Source organism: Odocoileus virginianus, chromosome 28 (genome assembly GCF_023699985.2).
Source record: "Odocoileus virginianus isolate 20LAN1187 ecotype Illinois chromosome 28, Ovbor_1.2, whole genome shotgun sequence".
Lineage (NCBI taxonomy): Eukaryota > Metazoa > Chordata > Mammalia > Artiodactyla > Cervidae > Odocoileus > Odocoileus virginianus.
Genome location: NC_069701.1, coordinates 6880160 through 6905426, shown reverse-complemented (window position 1 = coordinate 6905426; position 25267 = coordinate 6880160). Strand labels below are relative to the sequence as shown.

General features: G+C 37.4%; 1 protein-coding gene across 1 annotated transcript in view; it reads left to right on the top strand.

Annotated features, from left to right (window-relative positions):
* The window catches only part of TMEM135 (transmembrane protein 135), a 255523-nt gene that overhangs the window by 224223 nt on the left and 6033 nt on the right, over positions 1-25267 (top strand). Inside the window, exons 8-13 of the mRNA XM_070457152.1 lie at positions 1985-2131; positions 6073-6142; positions 9367-9534; positions 13027-13090; positions 14056-14132; positions 18278-18376. Coding sequence (XP_070313253.1) covers positions 1985-2131; positions 6073-6142; positions 9367-9534; positions 13027-13090; positions 14056-14132; positions 18278-18376 — 625 coding nt within the window. The remainder of the gene's footprint in view (positions 1-1984; positions 2132-6072; positions 6143-9366; positions 9535-13026; positions 13091-14055; positions 14133-18277; positions 18377-25267) is intronic.

The window sequence follows — 25267 nt, the reverse complement described above, 5'->3', positions numbered from 1 at the left end:
TCAAAAGTTGGTTTTCCTAGAGAGAAAACTTTACCTTATTCCTTAATCTTAAGGAATTCCTTAAGACTCCCAGAATCCTTGCAGTAACTCACAATGTGTCTGATATTTGTACGTGTTTTCTTCAAATCTGCTTATAATGAAGGACTGACTTGGACTATTTGCACTTAACATTTTCTCTGTATTATAGGAACATATTCTGGAAAGATGATTGTTAACTCTTGCTAGTTCTGTCAGATAATAGTGGAAGTTATGGGAATAGAAAGAGTCAAGGACAGAACCATGAGCCAATGCAGAAATCTGAAAGTAGACTAAGTCTGATTCCTCATAGTTTAAAGCATAGTTAGTGCACAGAGCCTGGAGACTAAGAACCCAGGCATTAGAGTCAAATTATTGCAAGTTCAAATACTTACAGTTATTTTTGGCTGTAATTTGTGTTTTGTATTTTGGCTGTAATGAAAAAGGATGCCTTTTTTGTGTTAACTGTCATGGAAATTATGGTACTCTTCATAGTGCTACTGTGGGGGTTAAATGATATATTTGTAAAGTACTCAGTGTTGTGCCTGTCATGCAGTCATAAATGCTTAGATTGAGAACTATATTCATTCACTGTGTATTACCTAAGTATTACGTGACTGGCACTGTGCCAGGCACTGGATATAATAATAAGGAAGGGGTTCCCTGGGCCGCGAGAGTGCAAGGAAAGGAGGCTTGCAGCAGGGGCAGCATCTCCAAGGAGGTGAACGCCACTTTGAGTGGTCAGTCCTGGCCAAAATAGCGACAGTGTTATGAAAGGTGTGAGAGATGATATTGTATCTGTTATGGCACAGTTTTGTCTTCTTGAAGAGCAGTAGTACAGATCCTAAACTCTCCATCCACACTTAACCAAGCAGATACCAAGGAGGTGCAGCTGCCCCCTGGTGGCCAACAATCTCATTGCATGCTCCTTACATTTTGATAACTAGATGTTTTAAGTTTGTCCTAAGCAGATGGGTTGCACTTGTTGATAGGAACCATTTTCTCAAACCTGAGAATATTTAAATTTGTCATAGCCCACATGTTCCAGAATTTTAGTGTAGTGTTATCAATCTCCTGTTTTATCTCTATTTTGTGATATTTTTTGAAAGTTCAGCAGGCACAGTTGACTAAGGAAAGCTTAGTTATTCTTTGTAAGAACAGCAACTCTTTTAGTGAGTTGCTTTACAAAGAGCAGAGATGAAAACTCCAATAAAGGATACTATGAGTGATATCTAACAGTTGGTAATGTTTTCTTTGTACTGTCTTTGGAAAAATATAGTCCAGTTCTTATGAGAGAAGAATGATGTCTCTTCCTAGATATTAGATTTTTCCCAAGAGAAATAAGTAGATTAGAATAACATCAAATTTGAAATTTTATGATGAAATAATGTGGGGAAGACACAGAACAATAACACTGTGTGTTTCTCCTTCTATAGTTCCCTCTGTTTCTCGCGTGTGTATAGATGAGCATCTACTGCACTGTAGCTGTTTTGTGACTCACAGTGACATTAGATATAAATTTAGAATAAAAAATGAGAAATGCATTCAGTTGTAGCTGTCTGTACATTTTAGAGAAAAAAATATAAATTTTGTCATTAATTAGTAGACCCAAATTAATAGTGCGTCTGCTTTTCTGTTTGAAAAGACTTTAAGGTGCATAATGCCTTAGAAAGGGCAGTGACCTAAGTTAAAAGGTGCTTTATCCAAGTGCCATGCTGTATTTACTTGGTTAATTTGATTTTTAGATGCTGCATTGTTAATAGCTGTTAACAGTTTCTGAGCATTCACATTTCAAAAGTCTATTTTTTTAAAGGATGATTAGATTTTATATAAGTTACAGAAAATATTATTTCAAATGATAAGGTTCTGTTCACAGTGTATTTGTGTATAAACAAAATCAGTTTATTTTCTCATTGATTTTTTTTTTTTTAAGGTGAAAAAATGCCTCTCATTGTGTTCTTTTCTTTAGGTTCATTGTTGGGAAGGAAGAAATTCCCACACATTCTTATTCACCAGAGGCAGCATATGCAAAAGTGGAACAAAAGACTGAGAAACATGAGGAAAAACCTAGGGGAATGAATATAATTGCTCTAGTCAGGAAGTTTGTGGATTCAATGTGAGTTCTTTATCTTGATATTTTAGCACATTTTGTCAGTTTTATATGATATTTTTGCCATGCCAGAGTTTTCTTTTTGTTTTCTTTTCAAGTAATGAATTTTTTTTATATCAGAAACTGTGCATAGAGTTTTATAAAAAGGCACATGATGGCAAGAGAGTGTATTTATTATTTCTGGCAGGACTATAGACCATTATATGCCATAGATTTACATGAAGTTGAAATACTTTCCTATTTCAAACTAAGCAGAGTTGAGAAGGCTAGAACAGGGAACTTTAGGAAACAGATTAATATTTGCTATGAACAAAGCTAGTGGAGATGATGGAATTCCAGTTGAGCTATTTCAAATCCTAAAAGCTGATGCTGTGAAAGTGCTGCACTCAATATGCCAGCAAATCTGGAAAACTCAGCAGTGGCCACAGGACTGGAAAAGGTCAGTTTTCATTCCAATCCCAAAGAAAGACAATGCCAAAGAATGTTCAAACTACCACACAGTTGCACTCATCTCACATGCTAGCAAAGTAATGCTCAAAAGTCTCCAAACCAGGCTTCAACAGTACATGAGCCATGAACTTCTGGATGTTGAAGCTGGATTTAGAAAAGGCAGAGGAACCAGAGATCAAATTGCTAGCATCTGCTGGATCATTGAAAAAGCAAGAGAGTTCCAGAAAAACATCTACTTTTGCTTTGTTGACTATGCCAAAGCCTTTGACTGTGTGGATCACCACAAACTGTGGAAAATTCTTCAAGAGATGGGAATACCAGACTACCTGACTGAGAAATCTGCATGCAGGTAAGGAAGTAACAGTTAGAACTGGACATGGAACAACAGACTGCTTCCAAATAGGAAAAGGAGTACGTCAAGGCTGTATATTGTCACCCTGCTTATTTAACTTACATCCAGAGTACATCATGCGAAATGCTGGGCTGGAAGAAGCACAAGCTGGAATCAAGATTGCCGGGAGAAATATCAATAACCTCAGATATGCAGATGATACCACCCTTATGGCAGAAAGCGAAGAAGAACTGATGAAAGTGAAAGAGGAGAGTGAAAAAGTTGGCTTAAAACTCAACATTCAGAAAACTAAGATCATAGTATCTGGTCCCATCTCTTCATGGCAAATAGATGGGGAAGCAGTGGAAACAATGATAGACTTTATTTTTCTGGGCTCCAAAATCACTGCAGATGGTGACTGCAGCCATGAAATTAAAGGATGCTAACTCCTTGGAAGGAAAGTTACAACCAACCTAGACAGCATATTAAAAGGCAGAGACATTGCTTTGCCAACAAAGGTCCATCTAGTCAAAGCTATGGTTTTTCCAGTAGTCATGTATGGATGTGAGAGTTGGACTATAAAGAAAGCTGAGCACCGAAGAATTGATGATTTTGAACTGTGGTATTGGAGAAGACTTTTGAGAGTCCCTTGCACTGCAGGGAGATCCAACCAGTCAATCCCAAAGGAAATCAGTCCTGAATATTCATTGGAAGGACTGATGCTGAAGCTGAAACTCCAATACTTTGGCCATCTGATGCGAAGAACCAACTCATTGGAAAAGACCCCAATGCCGGGAAAGCTTGAAGGCAGGAGGAGATGGGGACGACAGAGGATGAGATGGTTGAATGGCATCACCGACTCAATGGATATGAGTTTGAGTAAGCTCTGGGAGTTGGTGATGGACAGGGAAGCCTCGTGTGCTACAGTCCAAAGAGTTGGACACGACTGAGTGACTAAACTGAATCAAATGTGCCAAGTGTGGAAAGGAGAAGGAAAAGTTCTGAAAGATGTAGGTAGATATAGGAATAATGAGAAGCAAATCTTAGGTAAAGGATATGTTGCAAGAGTAGAAATTTTTAGAGCTTTGGAAATAAAATAAATCTTTAGTTGTACATTATGCAAAGAAATGTATGTTTCAAACAAATACATCTTCAATTACATTTCAAATATTTAAGGTATTTTAGAAGATGCATTTAATGGTTTAAAATTGGGATACCAGCCAATAAAAATAATCTTGTAGTGATGTTTTAGAGAGTATAGAATGAGGAGGCAATATAGAAAGTTAGGGGATCAGTTACAGGATGTGGATGCCCTTTAAGAAATCTAAAGACCTGTGTTTGACTCATTTTGCCCCTCCTGGCCTTGGGACTCTGAACAAGTGATCTAGTCACTCCGTACTCCAAAGTCCTCACTGGTTAGCAGGGGTTAATAACCTCTATTAAGGAGTATTGCTTGCATTAAATGAAATAACGTAGGACTTTCTTCACATGCAGGAGCACAGATAGGTACTCAGAATTTTTATTGAATGTAAAGACTTTGTCTCATTTTAGCATACACAGTGGAGGAAGGTGATAGGAAAGAAAGGGATAGTAGACGGCAGGAATAATTGTGGTAGTGAACTTAATTGTGATAGGGCACCCCATTAATGGGAACCGCATCAACGAGAGTCACAGGGGAATGCAGAGAATGTGTGATGTGGGTGGACGAAGCCTTGGCTATCAGAGGTGATCCGGTCATGGCAGACCTTGTCAGGGCAGCCTCAGTGAGTCTGCTGGTGTGAAAGCAGGTGCGAGATAATATAGAGGCAGAGCAGATCATGTAGGAGATGGACGCTGCAGCACAGGGAAGCCGTTTCAGTGAAAGGCTAGCAAAGAATGAGTGACTGTGTAGCTGCTATCGGAGTGTTAGCTCGCTAACAGAGAGAGTTGAGCAGTCTCTCTGTAGTGTTGGTGGCCACGCTGAGAGATGCCTTTGAAGAGGACGCTTAGACGTGTCCACATGCTTAGAAGTTTGGAGAGTGATGGTTTACATAAGGCAGCCCTTCTCTGATTCACCCCTTTCAGGCCCCTCGCTTTCATCACTCAGCAGCTTGGCGAGGCCAGATACGTCATATCATCCTAACGACAGAAGGAACGAACGATGCCGTCGCTCTTGACTGGGAAAGGCTGCCTGTGCGCCCCAGCTGCAGCGCAGCATTGGATTTCGGAGAAGGTCCTGATAGTCAGTTTGCAAGTGGAATTGGAGAGCCAGAACATCACTCTACAAGTTGTCATTATAAACAACAAAGATTTAATGTGTTCCAACCATGAAGATAATGAGTTAACTGTGGTCTGAAAGAGTTATAAAGGCTGCTTATTTTGGGACATGAACTCTTTAAAGAGAGAGAGAGAGAAAGTTAAGCCTACTTTAAAGAGAGAGAGAGAGAAAGTTAAGCCCACATTAGGTATTCTTCTTACTTCTTTATGCCTCAAGTGAATAAATAATGCTGAAATCGATATACCAAATAACTAAAATAAGTGTCTTGAACAGTAGTCTTCCCAGCAGAAATGTTTATTAAACACCAGAGGACTAATTGGTTTACAGTTAAATCACAAATAACCTACTTTGAATTCCCACATGATCTATTTCTGTATTTATTTTAAAAATGGAATTTTAAATTCTAATACTGTATCGTGTTTCTTTCCCAGATGTTTTCTCTCAAATATAATTAAGTATAAATTCTTGTAACCTGAGCGCATTCTCATTATGATTTTTGCTCAAGTCCTGACTTCATGGATGATTTATGACCGTTATACGCTACAATGAGCGATCTAAAGCTTCCAAAAGATTTGGCAGAGTATAAAGATAACATATACATATTTTTCGTATCTAGTCACAAATATTTACCAACATAGCTTTCTGTTCCACATTTCAGTATTTTGACTGCAGTCGCATAATTTACAGTGTATCAAATGGTGAGCAGCAAAGGAAAAAAAAATCTGTTATCTTTGCTTCTCTATGTCCTAAGAAATCAAAAGATGTACACATTTAAAATGAGTTGATAATGTTTTTTGGTTAGAGAGTTTTAAGCAGATCCACATGCATGCATGTGCACACAGACATACACACATGTGCACACACACACATTTTAATGTAATTTTTTAAATTCCTTTGGTTTGTTTTCAGATGTAAGCATGGACCAAGGCATAGATGTTGCAAACACTATGAGGATAATTGCATCTCTTATTGCATTAAAGTAAGTATATAAAATCTAATAACCACAGGGAATGTGTGTGGAAAGAACTTATTTATTAAAACATAATTTCAAAGTAAATGGAAAAATTGACAGTAATTGCTATAATTCTTTGCATTTGACTTGCCAAATAAGATACTTCTGAGAAATAGGTGACAATTTAGCTTTTAGGATTCACTTACCAGATCTTTTGTTAAATAATTTTGAAACTGGCTTACTCATTTAATGTAAAACAAAATACTGGGTTGGCCAAAGAGCTTGTTTGGATTTTCTGTACCATCTTATAGGAAAACTCCCAACGAACTTTTTGGCCAACCCAGCAGAAGGTGACGCAGCAACAACAAAAATGAGAGAGAAATAAAGTCATTAAAATTCATAAATACTTTGCAGTGTATCCTCATTAGAATATGTCTGAGAGCAAGGCTCTGGACCGTGCTATGTGCTGGGGGCTCAGCAGTCACGCACATAGGCTCCCCAGTCTGGGACAGTGGCATTTGCTTTTTGACTTGTGAAGCTGTTACATTTTTTAAGGCATGAAGGTAACTGGAGCATGTCCACAGTTGTTCTACATTAAGAAAGTTAGTTATGCCCACTGGCATAAATCCCCCACTCCCTCATATATGAGTGTACCAGAGCAGAGCTCCCCACCCCCACCCCCCACCATCCCCAACCCCACCCCACCCCTCACCCCCACCCGCCCCCATCCCCTGCCGACCACAGCCTCCCGCCAACCCCCATCCCCACTGACTCCGGGAAGGAAGTTTTGTCACTGCGGTTAGTCTGGCACAGGTGGTGCCATCTGCTGCAAGTTCTCTAGTTCTGGACGGTGCTCACAGTCCTGACGCTTCAGAAAATTTATGTTCTTTGTCACAACATCTAATCCCCGCCTTATGGATGATGAGAGGAGCGGAGCTATACAGCACCTCAAAACACAGCCTCCTGATGGTCCCCTCGGGAAGGACTGTATCGCATTAGAGCCTGAGAATGTGAGCGCTTGTGGCCTGGTGTGGATGGTGGCACTCAGCCAAGCCCACGCCTACCTTTAAAATCCTCAAAGATGGAAGCAGGGGTAAAAGCGGTAGAGTATTTTTTCCATCGGGCAGTAATTTCTGCTCCACTCTTTCCAAATCTGATTTCCTGCCCCATTTTTAAAGTGGGAAAAAAAAGAAAGGAAAGGAATGTTGCCGGCAGCCTCAGAGTCTGCCAATTCCACGAGAGGGTTATTATTCCCTCCAAGTGGAGGGAATTCTACTTTAGGGGGAGATTTCAGGAGGGAGACTAAGAAAATTATTCTGACTAAATTAGAGGTATGTGAGAAATTTGGGGGAGAGGAGAGGTGATTTTTTTTAAATTATATGAGAAAGTTAGAATTACTGATCTATGAAAAAAGGTAGTCACTCTTTCAAATGTGTACCAGTACTATAAACTTGCTAATATGTGTCTACATTGTAATTAATATTACATCCGTGAATGTAAGATTATTTGGAGATTTGTGGGTGAGGAATTTATGCCACAAGTATAGTTAAATATTCTGACAGTGCACCTCATTATTCCATGGGCTCAGTTGCCCCTCATGTTAAATCAGACCCCTGAGTAAATACTCAAATGAATTACATTCCCCCAAACTCACTGTACTCCATTCACACTTTTGGTTGGTACCTGTCAGTCTCTTTTTTGGCTTTGTGCTTTTTGTCCAAACTATCTGAAATGTCTTTCACCTGCTAGTTCCTTCTCTTTTGTGTCTGCTTAAACGTCAACTCCTTAGTAGTCTTCCCTTACCAGTAATCTAATCTAAGTTGTCCTTTTAATATCTCACCCAGTGACCTGATTATTTCCTTCTCAACACTTTTTGTATTCTGCAATTTACATTTGTTTACTTATTTTCTCTTCTTCTAATGGGCATGGAAGCTCCATGAAGGCAAGAATTTTGTGTCCCCTTCACTGCTGTATCCCCAGCATCTAATATAATGTTTGGCACATGAGAGGCATTCACTGAACCTTTCCTGAATACATGAAAGGGTAAATAGATGGAGGGATAATAGATCTCTTGAAAATAAAATGAAATGATTGAACATAAGTGTGATCTTTGAACCCTCAGTTTAATATTACAAGATTACCAATGACAAGATAAAAGTGTGACCAGTTCATGAATTAACCAAGGACTAAGCAGTTACAGTTAAACAAATGCATGATAATTCATGCTACTTGATTAGACAATTTAATTTTCATGTTTTAACCAGGTATTAGGTAGCTTCAGATAAATTGATGAATGTTTCTTCATAGTAATTCAAAATTTTTCTAAAAGAAGGCTGCTATCCAGAAAATACAAACCTGATCTTTGGAACTAGGCTGCAAACTGCTAAGGATGTTGATGTTTTTCCATTCCAGTGGGGGTGAAGAGAAGGGTGGTAGGAGATCCATATTATAGTGTATTGGTTGAATCATGTTTAAAAGTTTTTTAAATAACATTTTGTTTCAAGATGACTGAAATTTTTTAGTCTCTCAGTATTAAGTGACCTCAAACTTCATTTTCCTAAGTACTGAACTGAAATTGACCAACATTAGTCATCCTCTCCCTTCCCTTTTACATTATAAATAGTTGCAGATAATATGGGGAAATGATGACAGGAAATGTGGATTTATAGCAAATTTGCTTTTTCAAACTTTGTTTAGTTTACCTTAAAGGTACCATTCTCTGGAAATGTTTTAGTCTGACACATTGAGCACAGAAATTAAAACCTAGCTAGAATTCATTCTTTTCCTGGAAAATTCTTTAAACTTGATCACTTACATTTTTGTTAAAATTTCCAAAAGCGTTTCATTTTGTTAACTGCTTTTTTGTTTCTTTCTTTCTTTGCTTTTTTTTTTTTTTTTTAAATTTCACTGCTTTTGTTTCTAAAACTCATTTGTGGTTTAGGGATTATAAATCCCAGTTATTGTCAACAAAATGTCAAGAAGTAGAAGTCTGGTACATAGACAGACTTGGTCAGTGCTTGGGAAACTTTTTAAGTCTTGGAAAATCATAGAAAGTATATCCACTGCAAGCTCTCATGATTATTTTTAAGGTGATTTTTAAAAAATTGTTTGAGGTTTTAGGACTTAGTTTTGAAAATGGCTACGATATAAACTTAGTTTTTAGTGCTGTTTTGATTCTGTGACAGTAAAGTTTATACCTGTCAGACTTCAGAATCTGGTTATAATCTGACTTTCCTCCCAATTTTCTCCAGGGTTTCATCAGAATGTTTAGCGTGGGATACTTGATCCAGTGCTGTCTCCGAATTCCCTCTGCATTTAGGCATCTGTTTACACAGCCATCCCGGCTACTTTCTCTCTTCTACAATAAAGAAAACTTCCAGCTTGGAGCTTTTCTGGGCTCTTTTGTTAGCATATACAAGGTAAGGCTTTTAACAAAGAGCATCGCATCACCGACACGATGGACATGAGTTCAAGTAGGCTCCAGGAGTTGGTGATGGACAGGGAGGCCTGGGGTGCTGCAGTCCATGGCGTCGCAAAGAGTCGGACACAACTGAGCTACTCAACTGAACTGACTGTTAAAATGAGATACAGCCTTAACCCATTTGTCACTTTTCTTAATATTTCTTTCTGTAGGATTCATAAATATCACCAGATATACATAATACATTGGGAATAGAAGTTGGGGACATTTTGTCTTTTGAAGCTTGAAAGTCTAGATATAGTTGTATTTACTCGTGACATTGAAGACCTTTCAAAAACTCATTTTTTTTCCAATAAAGTAATCACTGAGAAATTATGAACTTTCTAATATTTCTAGTGTCAAAAATGATATTAATACACCTGGCCTACATGTTTTTCTTAATAACATTTACTGCCTGAGTATTAATTTAAACATTTGCAGACCCTTCTAGCTGATATCAACCCTTGATAGAGCCAGTAAGAATTTTTCATTGTAACTTATAGAAATAATGAGTTATTTCCATCTCCTTCCCACTCACTTGTTCTACTACACTCTCTCAAATAAACAAAGTTAATGTTCTTCCACCTCTTTCTACATGTTCCTGTAAATGTACCGACACGTATATAATAAGCACACACCTAAACACATATACATGGATCATCTGTGACACAGTACTCTGCAGTTTGAAGTAATGGCCTTTTGTTTATTGGGAATCACTGATATGTAAATTATATTGCTGACATATTTTATTAAACATCTAAAATTTGTATTCTAAATTTAAATGGTAAAGTGTGTTAACTAAGGTTGAGCTGTCTGCATACGCGTGCACACACACAAATATAGACACAGTTGTTTAAAAGAAAGTGTTGTGAAAAATTGAATTCTGGAATTATTTTGTATAAGATGGCTATGTATCATTTTATGTTAAAGTTTACCTGTTAAAGGTAAATATGCTGCTGCTAAGTCGCTTCAGTCGCGTCCAACTCTGTGCAACCCCATAGACAGCAGCCCACCAGGTTCCTCTGTCCTTGGGATTCTCCAGGCAAGAACACTGGAGTGGGTTGCCATTTCCTTCTCCAATGCATGAAAGCATGCTAAGTCACTTCAGTTGTGTCCGACTCTGTGCGACCCTATGGACAGCAGCCCACCAGGCTCCTCCATCCGTAGGATTCTCTAGGCAAGAATACTGGAGTGGGTTGCCATTTCCTTATCCAAGAAAAGGTAAATATGGAGAAAGTATTTTGACATGAAAAGGAAAAAGTGACAAACTGTTAACTATCGTTAATTAACCGCTTGCTTACTAACATTGAAAACATTTTCTCCAGGCAATACTGGAGCGGGTAGCCATGCCCTCCTCCAGGGGATCTTCCTGACTCAGGGATCAAACCCAGGGCTCCCACATTGCAGGTGGATTCTCTACCTCTGAGCCACCATGGAAGCCCCAAACTATAGTTAATTAGTCACTTGTTATGAAACATAACTAACATTGAAAACATTTTCAATATGATTTGACTAGGAAACACTACTTATATCTTTAATAAACAGTAACTAATAGAACAGAATATTGGTGATTATATGTTTTTATTTAGGTTCTTTTTCATTTCTTGTGTCATAGTGTTTGTATTTATTCTTAAGATAAACTCTTAAATGTTTATATGTGAATTATCTCTAACATTGTTAGCCTAGGTTGCTTATTCTCAATCATCTAGCATGTCTCAGAGCATAGGTTTGTTTGTTTTCATTTAGCTACTTAGGTAATACAGCTACTTCGGTAATTTGCTTAGGTAATATAAACTAATGGTATTAAACTAAATAAATGCAACTGGGTCAGAAAATCTATTATAAAAAATATTGATACAGCATATTTCTAAGTCATATGAGAGTTTTGAAAAATTTATCACTTTTTTGCATCTTCATAAAAATGTAATTAAGAGAAGGAGAGGCAAACAAACGTTATTTCTTCTGTGTCTTCTTGGTGAACTGACCCTTCTTCCATTTTGTAATGTCCCTCTTTATCTCTGGTAATATTCCTTGCTCTGAAGTCTAGTCTGTTACTAATACAGCTACTTCAGCATTCTTTCAATTATTTTTGATGGCATATTTTCCTTTTCCTTTAATCTTTCCATGACCTCAGTTTTGTTTCTTTTAGACCACATGTAGTTGATTCTTACTTTTATATCCAATTTGATAATCTCTGTCTTTTAAATGGAATCTTTAGACTATAACATTTAATGCATTTATTGATATGTTTGAATTTATATCTATTTCCTTATTAGTTATTTTTTATTGTTTCTTTTTTTGTTCCTATTTTTTGTCTCCTGGATTTTTTTGGGTATTATATATTTTAAATTTACTTTAATTTTTTGAATTATTTTATATTCTGTCTTCACTATTGACTTATTGTTTATGCCTCTTTTTAAATTCACTGATTTTGTTAACATTTATAATAAGCATTTTTAATTTATTGGTCAATATTTTCAAATAATATTGATAACACTTTAGTATTGTTTAAGAATCTTACCACACCTTTTAATTCCCTTTTCCCATCTTTTGTGCAATTCATTTATTATTTTATATGTTATAAACCCCACAATGCATTTTTGCAATTTTTGTTTTGAACCAGGAGTCAGAAAACTTTTTCTGTAAAAGGCCAGATAGTAGAGATTTTAAGCTTTGTGAAGCATTTGGTCTCACTCATATCTGTTCAACTCTGCTCTTGTAGTGTAAAAGCAGTCATAGACAACATATAAATGAATGAGCATTGCTGTATTCCAGTAAAGCTTTATCACACTGTATTAGAATTTCATATAATTTTCATGTGTCACAAAATATTTTTTATTTACTTTCATCCATTGAGATATGTAAAAACATTCTTAGCTTATGAGCCATATAAAAATAGATGGCAGGCTAGATTTGGCTAGTGGGCCGTAGTTTTCTGACCACTGCCTTAGAGAGGTGGCTCATTTTTATAGCAATTCTAGGTAAAAATTCCCAGGTGGCACTAGTGGCAAAGAACCCACCTGCCAACCCAGGAGACATAAGAGATGCAAGTTTGATCCCTGGGTAGGGAAGATCCCCTGAAAGAGGGCACAGCAACCCAGTCCCGTATTCTTGCCTGGAGAATCCCTGTAGAGAGGAGCCTGGCAGGCTGCAGTCCATGGGGTCTCACAGAGTCAGACATGGCTGAAATGACTTACCACAGCACAATATGAGAAAAACATGTCTTCTATTAATAAATTAATGAGCTGACCTTCATCTTGCCATTTCCAGAGCTCTTCATTTCTTTTTTTAATCTAATTTTTTTTGTGGTATCTTGTACCTTATTTGATTTAAATAAGATCACCAATTTGCTTCCAAGGCCAGCTGATGACTCATCCATTACAAATGTTACGAGTAGTTTTTCTCCTAGAACTGAAACAACTGAAGGAATTGTATTTTCTTCTTGATACAGGGTACTAGTTGCTTCCTGCGCTGGGTCAGAAATCTGGATGATGAACTGCATGCCATTATAGCTGGTAAAGCAATATAATGTATATTAATATAACATATATAAAATATATATAACATACATATATTATCACATCAGTCCATGATAGGAGTGAAGCAGAAATGGTTTTCAAATTCATCTGATTTCCTTGTATCTTCCTTTTTCTAATAGAATCCCCATCAAGGCACTAGTATTAATATTTTGTACTTGTGAAATTGAACATACCAAGGCTCTCTTGCCATCTGATGTTTTGAGTTGGCAACATAATGACTTGGGTTTCTGTCCTGTGACAGGCCAGAAATTCTAGGGAATGTGTCGCAAAAGAACATAAAATATTAATAAGTGACTAATGATTTCTTAAAAGCATTTTGATTTTACCACTGGCAGCTGACATGTTTTTAAGTAATTTTTTAAGGAACTCAAGTAATTTATAAACATCAAAACTAAACATTTTCTGTAAGCTCAATATATTTTATTACTTAAGCTGACTAGATGATTTTTCAGATATTTATTAGTAATGTCCCTGCTATTAGTATTCCAGACCTCCTGCCACCTTGCTTTACCATTTATAGAATGAAAGCAATGGAAAGAAGTGTGGTGACAGTGCTAAGTATGATTTGAGCTCTTAGGACAATAAAGGAATGAATATTTCCACTTAAAATGAGAAATGATACCAGTAGCCTTTAAAAATTGTTATATTTGGTAAGACCACTGCTATTTTTAAAAGTTTAATTTAAAATGTGAGGTTTCTTATGTTATCAGAACTGTGGTTCCTAATTCTGAAGGTCAATTTTTAAGTTTAAAAAAATATGATAAATAAAACTTCACCCCATTTTCATATCATTACTTGTACTACTGTCCTCGATTTTGTTATAGCAAAAGGCAGTGCTAAATCCATTCTTTCCTATTTAAGTGAATTAACGTTTCCAAGTGATGTAATAACAAAGAAGTACTTTTAAATTCTGATCGGTTTTGCCTTATTTATTGTTTCAGGATTTTTGGCAGGAGTATCAATGATGTTTTATAAAAGCACAACAATTTCCATGTATTTAGCTTCCAAATTGGTAGAGGTAAGCAAACATTTTTATGCATGTACAGCCAAACAATATAGAGCCTTTTAGCTACTTCAGCAACAATATATATCCCAGTTTCAAAAGCAAATTCTAATCTTATAGAAGTGTTTACAAAGCCAGTTTTCCTATTTCTTCTTTTTTTTCTCTGTGTCGTTTTCAAATATACACAAGCATAGGAAGAATAATGTGATAACCCTCATGTACCCATCATATAGCTTCAACAGTTAACAGCATTTGACCAGTCTCCTTTCATCTATACTGCTCCAAATCCCCAGGTACCAAATTATTTTAAAACAGATCCCAGACATCAAGTCATTCCATTCATAAACAACTCAGGAGAGAGTCCTTGAAAAAGAAAACTAAAGGATAAAGACTCCTTAAAAACAAATCCACAATGCCATCAGGGTATAAACAAAATGTACATCATACATTTTAGAAGTCTGCTAATTCTTTAATATTATCGTTATCCAATTAGATCTTACACTCTCAATATTACCTCACATATGTCTTTTGTAGTCCCTTTGTTTTAGTTGAAGTTAGTTTTATGTTAAAATGCTGTATTACTGTGTAATGAATATTAAGTAAAAATCACCTGCATAGGTAACTTTTTTCTTTGAAAAAATTATTTTATGTTCTTTATTTCATGGACCACTCACATCTTCTTAAACCTCCCTCCAACCTATTGAAACACCATTCTGTCTTGGTCATCTTTCCACTTTTCTTATTAGTTTCCCTTTAGCATTCCCACATTCCAGAAAACCCATCTCCATGAATTATCCCATTTTCTAGCCATATAGATTTGCTGGAAATTCCTCATAAATATCATGCATTTTCACCCTATTTGTCACCCCTACTTTTCCTCTCTTACTTAGTTGTTGATCCTAGACCTCTTAGAAGATCACACTATTGTAAGTGTGGCCAGCAGACTAACATTGGTCCATGAACTGTTCATTACCAGCTCATGACAAAGAAAGGATAGAAATTGAGAGGAAGCATTTGGAAACTTTAATAGCACTTCAATAGAGTAATTTGTTTTTTGAATGTAATGGTGAAAATTTAGTTTAATTTTGTGTTAAAATTTTTTTCTAATAATTCATATTTATTGTATTATAAAAGCATCAGGCCTTGAAAATTGGAAATTTGTTTTTTAAGAAGTGGTTCTTACGTTTGAGAAGCACTACACAATGAGTCATTTCTGAAATTCCCTTTGGTCCTTTGTCCTCGACAGGGTGGTTGCTCTTTCCTCTGGGAGCCAACATATAATATATATATTAATATATACACATACATATATACGTGATAGACGTAAATATATACACATACACATGTGATGGTCTACAATCTAATCTATATAGATATCTTGATTAGAGTGTGTTAGTATTTGTTATGGACTAACCAGGTTTACACCAGTACATGTTTAATGAATGAAAAATGAAGGAAAAGTAAGAAGTCAGGAAACACCTGGAGTAACAAGCAAATTTGGCCTTGGAGTACAGAATGAAGCAGGGCAAAGGCAAATAGAGTTTTGCCAAGAGAACGCACTGGTCATAGCAAACACCCTCTTCTACAACACAAAAGAAGACTCTACACATGGACATCACCAGATGGTCAATACCTAAATCAGACTGATTATATTCTTTGCAACCAAAGATGGAGAAGCTCTATATAGTCAGCAAAAACCAGACTGGGAGCTGACTGTGGTTTAGATCATGAACTCCTTATGGCCAAATTCAGACTTAAATTGAAGAAAGTAGGGAAAGCCACTAGATCATTCAGGTATGACCTAAATCAAATCCCTTATGGTTATACAGTGGAAGTGACAAATAGATTCAAGGGATTAGATCTGATAGAGTGCCTGATGAACTATGGACGGAGGTTTGTGACATTGTCCAGGAGGCAAGGATCAAGACCATCCCCAAGAAAAAGAAATACCAAAAAGCAAAATGGCTGTCTGAGGAGGCCTTAAAAATAGCTGTGAAAGGAAGAGAAGCGAAAAGCAAAGGAGAAAAGGGAAGATATACCCATTTGAATGCAGAGTTCCAAAGAATAGCAAGGAGAGATAAGAAGCCTTCCTCAGTGATCAATGCAAAGAAATAGAGGAAAACAACAGAATGGGAAAGACTAGAGATCTTTCTAGACAAAGATGTGCACAATAAAGGACAGAAATGGTATGGACCTAACAGAAACAGAAGATATTAAGAAGAGGTGGTAAGAATACACAGAAGAACTATACAAAAAAATCTTCATGACCCAAATAATCACAATGGTATGATCCCTCACCTAGAGCCAGACATCCTGTAATGTGAAGTCAAGTGGGCCTTAGGAAGCATCACTACGAACAAAGCTAGTGAAGGTAATGGAATTCCAGTTGAGCTATTTCAAATCCTAAAAGATGATGCTGTGAAAGTGCTGCACTCAATATGCCAGCAAATTTGGAAAACTCAGCAGTGGCCACAGAACTGAAAAAGGTCAGTTTTCATTCCAATACCAAAGAAAGGCAATGCCAAAGAATGCTCAAACCACCGCACAGTTGTACTCATCGCACATGCCAGTAAAGTGATGCTCAAAATTGTCCAAGCCAGACTTCAACAGTACTTGAACTTAAAGTACGTGAACTCCCAGATGTTCAAGCTGGTTTTAGAAAATGCAAAGGAACCAGAGATCAGATTGCTGACATCACTGGATTATCGAAAAAGCAAGAGAGTTCCAGAAAAACATCTGTTTCTGCTTTATTGACTAGGCCAAAGCCTTTGACTGTGTGGATCACCACAAACTGTGGAAAATATCTGATGGGAATATCAGACCACCTGGCCTGTCTCCTGAGAAATCTGTATACAGGTCAGGAAGCAACAGTTAGAACTGGACATGGAACAACAGACTGGTTCCAAATAGGAAAAGGAGTATGACAGGGCTGTATATTGTCACCCTGCTTATTTAACTTATATGCAGAGTACATCATGAGAAATGCTGGGCTGGAGGAAGCACAAGCTGGAATCAAGATTGCCGGGAGAAATAGCAATAACCTCAGATATGCAGATGACACCACCCTTATGGCAGAAAACAAAGAAACAGTAAAGAACCTCTTGATGAAAGTAAAAGAGGAGAGCGAAAAAGCTGACTTAAAGCTCAACATTCAGAAAACTAAGATCATGGTGTCTGCTCCCATCACTTCATGGCAAAGAGATGGGGAAATGGTAGAAACAGTTTCAGATTTTATTTTTCTGGGCTCCAGAATCACTGCAGATGGTGACTGCAGTCATAAAATTAAAAGATGCTTACTCCTTGGAAGGAAAGTTATGACCAACCTAGACAGCATATTAAAAAGCAGAGATGTTATGTTGCCAACGAAAGTCCGTCTAGTCAAGGCTACAGTTTTCCCAGCAGTCATGTATGGATGTGTGAGTTGGACTATAAAGAAAGCTGAGCGCCGAAGAATTGATGCTTTTGAACTGTGGTGTTGGAGAAGACTCTTGAGAGTCCCTTAGACTGCAAGGAGATCAAACCAGTGAATCCTAAAGGAAATCAGTCCTGACTGTTCATTGGAGGGACTGATGCTGAAGCTGAAATCCCATACTTTGGCCACCTGATGTGAAGAACTGACTCATTTGAAAAGACCCTGATGCTGGGAAAGATTGAAGGCAGGAGTAGAAGGGGATGACAGAGGATGAGATGGATGGATGGCATCACCAACTCAATGGACATGAGTTTGAGTAAATTCTGGGAGTTGGTGATGGACAGGGAGGCCTGGTGTGCTGCAGTCCATGGGGTTGCAAAGAGGCACAACCGAGTGACTGAACTGAACTAAATGAATAGATCTGACAGAGAAGGGAGGACTTGGACATTGTACAGGAAGCATTGAAGAATAAATGACATGAAAGAGGTAGAAATAAGGTGCTATTGAATTTCACAGAAAAGTATTATTACTGGTATCTGGGGCTTGGGGTGAGGGGCTGGGGGAAAGAAAACACTACCGCTTAACACTGTTGGGGAAGATATACCTGTGATTTGAGCTCTGGAAGAAGTGTTAGGATTTTGAAAAGTAGAAAAAATAGTTGTAGATAAGGAATGTATTGCTCCACTTTGTTGTTAATGCTGTTTAAAGTTGTTTTCCTTATTTATCTCCCATTATGCTTGTTTTGCAGACAATGTATTTCAAAGGCATTGAAGCAGGAAAGGTCCCCTACTTTCCCCATGCAGACACTATCATCTATTCTATCTCTACAGCAATTTGCTTCCAGGCAGTGAGTATAGCTTTTTGTTTTTTTTTTTTTTTTTTTTTTTTTCCATTTATTTTTATTAGTTGGAGGCTAATTACTTTACATCATTACAGTAGTTTTTGTCATACATTGAAATGAATTAGCCATGGATTTACATGTATTCCCCATCCCAGTCCCCCCTCCCACCTCCCTCTCCACCCGATCCCTCTGGGTCTTCCCAGTGCACCAGGCCCGAGCACTTGTCTCATGCACCCAACCTGGGCTGGTGATCTGTTTCACCCTAGATAATATACATGTTTCAATGCTGTTCTCTTGAAACATCCCACCCTCGCCTTCTCCCAGAGTCCACAAGTCTGTTCTATATATCTGAGTCTCTTTTTCTGTTTTGCATATAGGGTTATCGTTACCATCTTTCTAAAGTCCATATATATGTGTTAGTATACTGTAATGGTCTTTATCTTTCTGGCTTACTTCGCTCTGTATAATGGGCTCCAGTTTCATCCATCTCATTAGAACTGATTCAAATGAATTCTTTTTAATGGCTGAGTAATATTCCATGGTGTATATGTACCACAGCTTCCTCATCCATTCGTCTACTGATGGGCATCTGGGTTGCTTCCATGTCCTGGCTATTATAAACAGTGCTGCGATGAACATTGGGGTGCACGTGTCTCTTTCAGATCTGGTTTCCTTGGTGTGTATGCCCAGAAGTGGGATTGCTGGGTCATATGGCAGTTCTATTTCCAGCTTTTTAAGAAACCTCCACACTGTTTTCCATAGTGGCTGTACTAATTTGCATTCCCACCAACAGTGTAAGAGGGTTCCCTTTTCTCCACACCCTCTCCAGCATTTATTGCTTGTAGACTTTTGGATAGCAGCCATCCTGACTGGCGTATAATGGTACCTCATTGTGGTTTTGATTTGCATTTCTCTGATAATGAGTGATGTTGAGCATCTTTTCATGTGTTTGTTAGCCATCTGTATGTCTTCCTTGGAGAAATGTCTGTTGAGTTCTTTGGCCCATTTTTTGATTGGGTCATTTATTTTTCTGGAGTTGAGCTGGAGGAGTTGCTTGTATATTTTTGAGATTAATCCTTTGTCTGTTGCTTCGTTTGCTATTATTTTCTCCCAATCTGAGGGCTGTCTTTTCACCTTGCTTATAGTTTCCTTTGTTGTGCAAAAGCTTTTAAGTTTCATTAGGTCCCATTTGTTTATTTTTGCTTTTGTTTCTAGTATTCTGGGATGTGGGTCATAGAGGATCCTGCTGTGATTTATGTCGGAGAGTGTTTTGCCTATGTTCTCCTCTAGGAGTTTGATAGTTTCTGGTCTTACATTTAGATCTTTAATCCATTTGGAGTTTATTTTTGTGTATGGTGTTAGAAAGTGTTCTAGTTTCATTCTTTTACAGGTGGTTGACCAGTTTTCCCAGCACCACTTGTTAAAGAGGTTATCTTTTTTCCATTGTATATCCTTGCCTCCTTTGTCGAAGATAAGGTGACCATAGGTTCGTGGATTTATCTCTGGGCTTTCTATTCTGTTCCATTGATCTATATTTCTGTCTTTGTGCCAGTACCATACTGTCTTGATGACTGTGGCTTTGTAGTAGAGTCTGAAGTCAGGCAGATTGATTCCTCCAGTTCCATTCTTCTTTCTCAGGATTACTTTGGCTATTCGAGGTTTTTTGTATTTCCATACAAATTGTGAAATTATTTGTTCTAGTTCTGTGAAAAATACCGTTGGTAGTTTGATAGGGATTGCATTGAATCTATAGATTGCTTTGGGTAGTATAGCCATTTTGACAATATTGATTCTTCCAATCCATGAACACGGTATATTTCTCCATCTGTTTGTGTCCTCTTTGATTTCTTTCATCAGTGTTTTATAGTTTTCTATGTATAGGTCTTTTGTTTCTTTAGGTAGATATACTCCTAAGTATTTTATTCTTTTTGTTGCAATGGTGAATGGTATTGTTTCCTTAATTTCTCTTTCTGTTTTCTCATTGTTAGTGTATAGGAATGCAAGAGATTTCTGTGTGTTAATTTTATATCCTGCAACTTTACTGTATTCATTGATTAGCTCTAGTAATTTTCTGGTAGAGTCTTTAGGGTTTTCTATGTAGAGGATCATGTCATCTGCAAACAGAGAGTTTCACTTCTTCTTTTCCTATCTGGATTCCTTTTACTTCTTTTTCTGCCCTGATTGCTGTGGCCAACACTTCCAAAACTATGTTGAATAGTAATGGTGAGAGTGGGCACCCTTGTCTTGTTCCTGATTTCAGGGGAAATGCTTTCAATTTTTCACCATTGAGGGTGATGCTTGCTGTGGGTTTGTCATATATAGCTTTTATTATGTTGAGGTATGTTCCTTCTATTCCTGCTTTCTGGAGAGTTTTAATCATAAATGGATGTTGAATTTTGTCAAAGGCTTTTTCTGCATCTATTGAGATAATCATATGGTTTTTATCTTTCAATTTGTTAATGTGGTGTATTACATTGATTGACTTGCGGATATTAAAGAATCCTTGCATTCCTGGGATAAAGCCCACTTGGTCATGATGTATGATTTTTTTAATATGTTGTTGGATTCTGTTTGCTAGAATTTTGTTAAGGATTTTTGCATCTATGTTCATCAGTGATATTGGCCTGTAGTTTTCTTTTTTTGTGGCATCTTTGTCTGGTTTTGGAATTAGGGTGATGGTGGCCTCATAGAATGAGTTTGGAAGTTTACCTTCTTCTGCAATTTTCTGGAAGAGTTTGAGTAAGATAGGTGTTAGCTCTTCTCTAAATTTTTGGTAGAATTCAGCTGTGAAGCCATCTGGTCCTGGGCTTTTGTTTGCTGGAAGATTTCTGATTACAGTTTCGATTTCCTTGCTTGTGATCGTTTTGTTAAGATCTTCTATTTCTTCCTGGTTCAGTTTTGGAAAGTTATACTTCTCTAAGAACTTGTCCATTTCTTCCAAGTTGTCCATTTTATTGGCATAGAGCTGCTGGTAGTAGTCTCTTATGATCCTTTGTATTTCAGTGTTGTCTGTTGTGATCTCTCCATTTTCATTTCTAATTTTGTTAATTTGGTTCTTCTCCCTTTGTTTCTTAATGAGTCTTGCTAATGGTTTGTCAATTTTGTTTATTTTTTCAAAAAACCAGCTTTTAGCTTTGTTAATTTTTGCTATGATCTCTTTAGTTTCTTTTGCATTTATTTCTGCCCTAATTTTAAAGAGTTCTTTCCTTCTACTAACCCTGGGGTTCTTCATTTCTTCCTCCTCTAGTTGCTTTAGGTGTAGAGTTAGGTTATTTATTTGACTTTTTTCTTGTTTCTTGAGGTAGGCCTGTAATGCTATGAATCTTCCCCTTAGCACTGCTTTTACAGTGTCCCATAGGTTTTGGGTTGTTGTGTTTTCATTTTCATTCATTTCTATGCATATTTTGATTTCTTTTTTGATTTCTTCTATGATTTGTTGGTTATTCAGAAGCGTGTTGTTTAGCCTCCATATGTTTGAATTTTTAATAATTTTTTTCCTGTAATTGAGATCTAATCTTACTGCACTGTGGTCAGAAAAGATGACTGGAATGATTTCAATCTTTTTGAATTTACCAAGACTAGATTTATGGCCCAGGATGTGATCTATCCTGGAGAAGGTTCCGTGTGCACTTGAGAAAAAGGTGAAGTTGATTGTTTTGGGGTGAAACGTCCTATAGATGTCAATTAGGTCTAGCTGGTCCATTGTGTCCGTTAAAGTCTGTGTTTCCTTGTTCATTTTCTGTTTAGTTGATCTGTCCATAGTTGTGAGTGGGGTATTAAAGTCTCCTACTATTATTGTGTTACTATGAATTTCCTCTTTCATACTCGTTAGCGTTTGCCTTACATATTGCGGTGCTCCTATGTTGGGTGCATATATATTTATAATTGTTATATCTTCTTCTTGGATTGATCCTTTGATCATTATGTAGTGTCCATCTTTGTCTCTTTTCACAGACTTAATTTGAAAGTCTATTTTATCTGATATGAGTATTGCGACTCCTGCTTTCTTTTGGTCTCCGTTTGCATGGAATATTTTTTTCCAGCCCTTCACTTTTAGTCTGTATGTGTCCCTTGCTTTGAGGTGGGTCTCTTGTAGACAGCATATATAGGGGTCTTGCTTTTGTATCCATTCAGCCAGCCTTTGTCTTTTGGTTGGGGCATTCAACCCATTTACATTTAAGGTAATTATTGATAGGTATGGTCCCGTTGCCATTTATTTTGTTGTTTGGGGTTCATGTTTATACCACCTTTCTGTGTTTCCTGTCTAGAGAAGATCCTTTAGTATTTGTTGAAGAGCTGGTTTGGTGGTGCTGAATTCTCTCAGCTTTTGCTTGTCTGTAAAGCTTTTGAGTTCTCCTTCATATCTGAATGAGATCCTTGCTGGGTAGAGTAATCTAGGTTGTAGGTTATTCTCTTTCATTACTTTAAGTATGTCCTGCCATTCCCTTCTGGCCTGAAGGGTTTCTATTGATAGATCAGCTGTTATCCTTATGGGAATCCCTTTGTGTGTTATTTGTTGTTTCTCCCTTGCTGCTTTTAATATTTGTTCTTTGTGTTTGATCTTTGTTAATTTGATTAATATGTGTCTTGGGGTGTTTCGCCTTGGGTTTATCCTGTTTGGGACTCTCTGGGTTTCTTGGACTTGGTTGGCTATTTCCTTCCCCATTTTAGGGAAGTTTTCAGCTATTATCTCCTCGAGTATCTTCTCATGGCCTTTCTTTTTGTCTTCTTCTTCTGGGACTCCTATGATTCGAATGTTGGGGCGTTTCACATTGTCCCAGAGGTCCCTGAGGTTGTCCTCATTTTTTTTGATTCTTTTTTCTTTTTTCCTCTCTGCTTCATTTATTTCCACCATTTTATCTTCTAACTCACTTATCCTATCTTCTGTCTCTGTTATTCTACTCATGGTTCCCTCCAGAGTGTTTTTGATCTCATTTATTTCATTATTAATTTTTAATTGACTTTTTTTTTATTTCTTCTAGGTCCTTGTTAAACATTTCTTGCATCTTCTCAATCTTTGTCTCCAGGCTATTTATTTGTAACTCCATTTTGTTTTCAAGATTTTGGATCATTTTTATTATCATTATTCTAAATTCTTTTTCAGGTAGATTCCCTATTTCCTCCTCTTTTGTTTGACTTGGTGGGCTTTTTTCATGTTCCTTTAGCTGTTGGGTATTTCTCTGCCTTTTCATCTTGTTTAGATTGCTGTGTCTGGAGTGGGCTTTCTGTATTCTTGTGGTCTGAGGTTCCTTTTTATTGTGGAGGTTTCACCCAGTGGGTGGGGTTGGACGATTGGTTTGTCAAGGTTTCCTGGTTAGGGAAGCTTGTGTCAGCGTTCTGGTGCGTGGAATTGGATTTCTTCTCTCTGGAGTGCAATGGAGTGTCCAGTAATGAGTTTTGCGATGGGTCTCTGTGTTAGGTGTGACTTTGGAGAGCCTGTATGTTGACACTCAGGTCTATGTTCCTGCGTTGCTAAAGAATTTGCGTGGTATGTCTTGTACTGGAGCTTATTGGCTCTTGGGTGGTGGTTGGTTTTGGTGTAGGTATGGAAGCTTTTGGATGGTCTCTTATTCCTTAATGTTCCGTGTAGTCAGGAGTTTTCTGGTTTTCTCAGGATTTGGGCTCAAGTCTCCTGCCTCTGGATTTCAGTTTTATTCTTCCAATAGTCTCAAGGCTTCTCCAACTATACAGCACTGATAATAAAACTTCTAGGTTAATGGTGAAAAGATTCTCCACCGTGAGAGACAACCAGAGAGGTTCACAGAGTTACATGAAGAATAGGAGAGGGAGGAAGGAGATAGAGGTGAGCAGGAGGAGAAAAAGGGGACTCAAGAGGAGAGAGACAGATCTACGCAGTTATCTGTTCCCAAAGTGTTCTCCGTAGCCCAGACACCCACAAAGATTCACAGAGTTGGATTGGGAAGAGAAGGGGAATGGAGGAAATAGAGGTGTTCTGAGGTAGAAAACAGAGAGTCAAAAGTGGGAGAGTATCACCACACTCCTGAATAGAAATGGGAACTGAATATTGGATTCTTAAATGACCAAAATTTATATCACATACTACTGAAAAACAAAGATTGAAAATCTAGTGTAGAGGTTAGACTCTTTGAAATACAATATTTAAAAACAAAAACACACAAAAAATTTAGAACTGTATATGAAGTTCGGTTTAAAAAATAGGGTTTCTCTCTCTCTCTCTTTTTTTTTTGGCAAGGTTATAGTGAAATGAAAATGAAAGTTAAGGAATAATAGAGGAGTATTAGAGGACTCTAAAAGGAAATAGGAGAGAAAAACAAGAAAAAGAAAAAAAAGAAAAAAAATTTTTTTTCCCTAATTAAAAAAATCGTAAAAATATATGAAAATGAAAGTTGAGGAGTAATGGGGGAGTAATAGGGAATTATAAAAGAAAATAAAAGAGAAAAAATAAAAAATAAAAAAAAAGGAAAGAAAAAAAATTTTTTTTTTTTAATTAAAAAAAAATATGTACATATATATCTAGGAATTTCTCTGGGGTTGTTGCGGTCAGCGTAGGTTCAGTTCAATTTCAGATAGCTCCTCTTTCCAGCTTACACTTCTCGATATCTGTAGGCCCCTTCCCGTGTAGTCGGTGTTACCTTCAGGGATTTTAATCTGTTGCACCGGTCCTTTCTGAAGCGGTTCCCTTTGTTTATTTGGCTTCTGTTTGCCGTCTCTTTGGTGTCTAATTTCCGCCCTGACACAGGCGGGCGGAGGTGATCTCTTATTTAGGTTCGCTAGTTCAGTTCAGTCCTGCTACGGGGAGGGCGGGGCGCTGCAGACAGATACCGCTCTGTGTGGATAGCGCTCACCGTGTTCCGGCCACACTGGGTTTGCCCCGCTCACGGGTGTCTGTGCTTTCGCCGTCTACACTGCTCAGGC